At 43.4% G+C, this 6,642-nt stretch overlaps 1 protein-coding gene across 1 annotated transcript; it reads left to right on the plus strand.

Moving 5' to 3' along the window:
• The first annotated feature begins 1,090 nt into the window (after positions 1–1,090).
• On the plus strand, positions 1,091–2,176 carry LOC130949733 (uncharacterized). Its single transcript, XM_057878378.1, has one exon. The coding sequence runs from the start codon at positions 1,091–1,093 to the stop codon at positions 2,174–2,176; it is 1,086 nt and encodes a 361-aa protein (XP_057734361.1).
• The last annotated feature ends 4,466 nt before the right edge of the window (positions 2,177–6,642 follow it).

Here is a 6,642-nt window from a genome sequence, read left to right on the forward strand (position 1 = left end):
GGCACCGTTGCCGGGGAATGGTTGCAACATATGCCTTGATATTGGTTATGTGAATATGTGAATATTGTAGATTGTTTGTTTGCTTTCAATACTTAGATATAGTTTAGCTTCTTTTATTTTTGTGCTATGACTCTCAAGTTTGATGACTCGGTCTCAACCGAATTCTAGCTTAGCCGATTTTGATCCCGAGATTGAAAGAACTCTGTTGCACACTCAGCAAGCTAGACAGTGGTTGGACTATACGGCTAGTACTTTGGCCTCTCTTGACGAACATACTGAACCACTAGACGGCACCGAGAGTGACTTGGAGTCCGCTACTTCCTATTCTTCTGTTGGCACTACTAATACATCTTTGCATCCTACAGGTGAATCACACATGGCGGAGCCATGTCGGATCACTTTACATGAGCAAGGAGCTCTGGATATTGTACTTCAACCATTGTAAGCAAGGTATCCTAACCTTGATCCAAACTTTGAATTGAAGAGTAGCTTGATAAATCTACTACCTAAGTATCATGGGTTGCCGGGTCAAGACCCCATCCGACATCTAAAGGATTTTCAAGTTGCTTGTTCTACGGCTCGAAGGCATGGAGCCGATGAGGTGGCTATCATGGTTTTTGCTTTCCCTTTCTCTCTTAAAGCGCAAGCAAAGACATGGTTTTATTCGCTACCAGATGAGATTGCCACCAATTGGGATTTCTTGAGAAGAGAGTTTCTAGATAAATTCTTCCCACCGGAAAAGACCGACTACATCCGGAAGCAGATTTAGGGTATAATGCAAAGAGACCAAGAGAGTTTGTATGAGTATTGGTCTCGGTTCAAGAGGCTATTAGAATCTTGTCCACACCATGGAATGAACACCCACTTGCTCATTAGCTACTTCACCGGAGGTCTTTGTGTGGAAAATAGAAGATTGTTCACCGCTTCTAGCGGTAGTTCCCTTTCAAAAAACAAGACGTAGGGAGAAGCTTGGAGTTTGATAAAGGATGTTGCCGAAGCTACACAACATACAAGGGTGAGAAGTAATCCTCTTAAGGGTGTGGTAGAACCGTCCCCTTCCGAATCAAGCCTAACCAAAGCACTTGGGGATATGACCACCATCTTCACGCAAATACAAAAGGATCAAAAGGAATTCTACTCCATCCAAGCCGTCCAAGCTCCACCTCCAGTTGCTCAACTTGAAAGCCCTCCTAGGATTTGTGGTTTGTGCTCTAGCACTACACATTACACTGATCAATGCCATCAAATTCAAGAGGAACATGCCCTTGTAGTGGCCAATGTGAATTACAACAATCGTCCACCCTATCCTTCTCAAGGCCAAAACCACTACTCTCATGGTAGTAATCAACATCAAGGGTGGAGGGATAATGCACAAGGGAGCAATCAAATCCAAAGATGGAACAACTCTCCTTCTCATCACAACAACAACCAATCTTCATCTCAATACCACCACAACAACAACAACTACCAAGCCAACCAAAACCACCACAACCAAAACCAAAACAACTACACCAAGTACCAAGCACCACACCATAGACAACAATCTAACCAAACCTCTCCACCTTCCACCAATCAAGTTGACGAGCTTAGAGCTGTTGTGGATAAACGGGATGAGGGCTATATGGCTCAATTCAAGGCCATGAGTGCTCAATTGGCCAATCTTACCGACATGATTTCGAAGATGTCCATGTCCTCCTCCAACAATACCAACCAACCCTCAAGTTCTTCTAACCTTCCATCCCAACCCCAACCAAACCCAAAAGGCGGTCTCAACGCCATCACCCTACGGTCGGGAACTACATTGGAGGAGATACCTCCAAGGGTCTTGGAGGACATTCATGAGGAAGAAGTGATTGTTGAAGCTCCACATGAAAAGGGGGAGGTAGACAAGAGGCATAAGGAAGAAGAAGTAAACCTCAAGGAACCCAAGAGGAAAGCTCTAGTGGATGAGTCCATCCCTATTCCATTCCCTTCCATGGTGAAGAAAGCAAAGAAGACACCGGAATTTGATTTGAACATGCTTCAAGTGTTCAAGAAGGTTGAGGTAACCATACCACTTCTTGATGCTATTCAACAAATTCCAAAGTATGCAAAATTCTTGAAAGACTTATGTACACACAAGGATAGGATAGGAGAATGGAGACATTATCCTTGGGTAGTTCAATTTCTTTCTTGATGGAACATATTCCAAAGAAATGTGGTGACCCTAGGCCTTGTTTGGTGTCTTGTTGTATTGGTGGACACACTTTTCATGATTGTATGTGTGATCTTGGAGCTTGTGTAAGCATCATGCCGCTTTCTACCTTTGTGCGGTTGAATTTAGCTCCATTAAAGAAGTCGGTAGTGAGGTTTGCCTTGGCCGATAAAAGCGTGATCACGGTAACAGGAATAGCCGAAGATGTACTCGTGGCGATCAAGGATTTGATCTTTTCAGTTGACTTTTACATCCTTGAAATGCCTCCAACAGAAAATAGAAGCTCATCCTCCGTTCTACTTAGTAGACCCTTCCTTAAGACCTCTAAATTCAAGTTAGATGCCTTCACCGGTGCATATTCCTTTGAGGTTAAGGACAAGACTATTAAGTTCAATTTGGAAGAAGCCATGAAGCATCCTCTCGAAGAGCATTCCGTTCTCTGATGTGATGTAATTGATGAAGTGGTGGCGGAAGTGCAAGAAGAAAACCATAACAAGTTGTGCTACCATGTTATTGAAGAGACGGATGACCAGGAGGGTGAACATGAGAAAGTTGTTGAGAATGAACTCCATGAGCTTGATGAAAAGGAACCTCAGCTTGAGGCAAAGAGTGAATTGAAGCCTCTCCCATCTCATTTGAAGTATGCTTTCTTAAAGGACAACCAAAAGTTTCTGGTCATTATCGCTAGTGAGCTTTCTAGTGAAGAAGAAGAAAAGCTCCTAGATGTTCTCAGAAAGTACAAGAAGGCAATTGGTTGGAGCCTAGCCGATATTGTGGGAATTGATCCTCGCAAGTGCATGCATCGTATATTTCTCCAAGAGGGAGCTAGGCCAGTTAGGCAACCGCAAAGGAGGCTCAACCTGACCATCCTCGATGTGGTAAAGAAAGAGGTCACTAGGCTATTTGATGCGGGTATCATATACCCAATTTCTGATAGTGAGTGGGTGAGCCCGATCCAGGTTGTTCCCAAGAAATCAGGCATCACTGCGATTACAAAGGATGATGGTGAAGTGGTCACCAAGAGAGTACAAAATGCATGGTGAGTGTGCATCGACTATAGAAGGTTGAATGCCACTACAAGGAAGGACCACTACCCTTTGCCCTTTATCAACCAGATGTTGGACTGTTTAGCAGGTAAATCCCATTATTGTTTTCTTGATGGATTCATTGGTTACTTCCAGATTCACATTGCTCCTGAAGATCAGGAAAAGACCACATTCACTTGCCCTTTTGGCACCTTTGCCTACAAAAGGATACCATTTTGACTATGTAATGCACCCACTACTTTTCAGCGGTGCATGACTAGTGTCTTTTCTGATCTAATGAAGAATTCGTCTGGAAATCTTTATGCATGACTTCAGTGTTTATGGAACTTCTTTTGATTGTTGCTTAGAGAACTTGGCTAAGGTCTTAGCTAGATGTGTTGACATTAACCTTGTCTTGAATTTTGAGAAATGTCACTTCATGGTAAGACAAGGTATAGTGTTAGGACATGTAGTATCTCATGAAGGAATTTCTGTAGACCCGGCCAAGGTCGATGTTATCACCACTCTATCTCACCCCTCATCTGTGAGGGAGGTCCGCTCATTTTTAGGACATGTAGGATTCTATAGGCGCTTTATCAAAGATTTCAGCAAGATTGCCTTGCCATTGTCGCGCCTACTCCAAAAAGATGTGGACGTTGAGTTTGATAGTGAATGTGTGAAAGCTTTTGAAGAGCTAAGGAGAGCTCTAACTACGGCACCGATCGTGCGAGGCCCCAACTGGATGTTGCAATTTTAGATAATGTACAATGCATCAAACCAAGCTATAGGTGCCGCGCTTGCATAGCGCGATGGTAAACTCCCTTATGTCATTGCATACTCTTCTAAAACACTTGCTGCAGTACAATCCAACTATACCACTACTGAAAAGGAACTCCTAGCTATTGTTCATGCTTTAGATAAATTCAGATCTTATTTGCTAGGATCAAAGATAGTGGTATACACGGATCATGCAGCTTTGAAATACTTATTGTCAAAGAATGAGTCAAAACCTAGACTCATACGTTGGATATTGCTTTTGCAAGAATTCAACATTGAGATTAGGGACCGGAGTGGATCTCAAAACTTGGTTGCAGATCATTTAAGCTGCCTTAAGAATTTAAAATCTGATCCATTTCTGATCAATGACTCATTCCCATTGGATAGCTTGCATGCTGTGTCGGATAGCTTTCCTTGGTTTGCCCCAATGGCGAACTACTTGGTTGCAAAACTCTTCCCCCCTCCAACTTTTTTAAACACCAAAGGGATAAGTTGAGGAGTGATTCCAAATATTATATTTGGGATGACCCTCACTTGTGGAAGAGAGGAGTAGAGCAAGTAATTCGAAGATATGTTCCGGAGTCCGAAATCCAACCCATTCTTGAAGCTTGCCATTCGTCCGAATGTGGTGGTCACTTTGGCCCACAAAGGACCGTAAAAAAATGTTGGATTGTGGATTCTGGTGGCCAACCTTATTCAAGGATGCTAACCGGTTATGTGTGTCTTGCCATCAGTGTCAGAAGTCGGGAAACACATCCCAAAGGGATGAAATGCCTCAACAACCTATGTTATTCTGTGAGATATTTGATGTTTGGGGCATTGACTTTATGGGACCATTTCCCAACTCAAGTGGGTATCTATATATTTTATTAGCGGTTGACTACGTGTCAAAGTGGGTAGAAGCAATACCTACCCGCCTTGACGACGCCAATACTGTCATTTCTTTTATCAGAAATTACATTGTGTGCCGTTATGGGTCGCCACGAGCAATCGTGAGCAACCAATGATCCAACTTTTGTAACAGCAAAGTAGAGGCACTACTCAAGCGCTATGGGGTAGTGCATAAGGTTGCCACTGCTTATCATCCACAAACCAACGGACAAGCGGAAGTGTCCAACCGGGAGATTAAGAGAATCTTGGAGAAAGTAGTCAATCCGCAAAGGAAGGATTGGAGCATCCGGTTAGGAGATGCACTATGGGCGTACAGAACGGCCTACAAGACTCCGTTAGGGATGAGTCCCTTTCGGATCGTCTATGGTAAGGTATGCCACCTTCCGGTGGAAATTGAGCACAGAGCCTATTGGGTAGTAAAGCGGTGCAACATGGATTTGACCCCAAGCCGGAGTAGCCAGAAAATTACAGCTAGAGGAGCTCGAGTGTTTGAGGAACGAAGCATATGAGAATGCCCGGATTTACAAGGAAAAGACAAAGGCATTCCATGACCATCACATCCGGAAGAAGGACTTCCAAGAAGGTGATGAGGTTCTCCTCTACAATTCGAGGCTTCATTTAATGCCTGGCAAGCTCCACTCTAGATGGGAAGGACCTTTCAAGGTGAATGAGATAAAACCCTATGGACTAGTAGAGTTGTTTGATCCTAAAAGTGAAGCAACCTTCAAGGTGAATAGACATAGAGTGAAGAAGTACCATGGCTACAAGCTCCCAAAAGAGTTAGAGGCGTTCCTATTAGCGGATGCACCTAGGGAAGGAGAAGCTTGAGCGACTAACCGTCCAGCTTAAGGACGTTAAAGAAAAGTGCTTGGTGGGAGACACCCCACCGTGGTAAGATCTTCCTTGTGTATACCATCTTTCTTTTAGTCTAGATTCTTGTGAATTTTGTGACTTCTTGATGTTGTTGATTGCTTAGGAATTCTAGTTTGTGATCTTGTTGGATAACTAGGATATTTAGATAGATTTCATCATTTTGGTATGGAAGAATTGTTGAAGTGGAGAGAATGTTATATTTTGAATAATGCATGAATTTGAGTGTGTTCTCTTGCCTACTAGCTTGAACACCTGCCAAAAATGTGTTAGAATAGCTTCTTCTATGTGCTTAAAAAAAACAAGGAAAAAGGGGCATCCGCGCGCGCCGGTGGTGCATTCTTACTCCTGGGCCAAAAATCTGAGAGTTATGTGATAAACCACTATATTATGGTTTATATTGTATTTAATTGAGTGGTTTTATCAAGCTTTTCACCCACTTATTCATAGGATTTGCATGATTTTACAATTCCTTCCTAGTTTAGTTCTATGATTGAAAACATGCTTCTTTGGTCTTAATTTAGCTAATCTTAATTCTCTCTTATTACCATTCGATGCCTTGATCTGTGTGTTAAGTGTTTCAGGCTTCATAGGGCAGGAATGGCTTAGAGAATGAAGAGGAAACGTGCAAAAATGGAAGGAACACAAGGAATTGAGGAGATGACCAGCGAGAAGTCACACGGTCGCATGGCTGACGCGACCGCGCGAATTAGAAGGAATTACCGTGACGCGCTCGCGTGCCTGACGCGACCGCGTGGACTGGAAGCTGCACGAATGACGCGAATGCGTGGACGACGCGCAGGCGTGGTAGGAAAAACACTAAGTGACGCGATCGCGTGGACGACGCGGTCGCGTGACGTGCGCGATCTGCAGAATTACAAAAGT

The sequence above is a fragment of the Arachis stenosperma genome, chromosome 9 (genome assembly GCF_014773155.1).
Source record: "Arachis stenosperma cultivar V10309 chromosome 9, arast.V10309.gnm1.PFL2, whole genome shotgun sequence".
Lineage (NCBI taxonomy): Eukaryota > Viridiplantae > Streptophyta > Magnoliopsida > Fabales > Fabaceae > Arachis > Arachis stenosperma.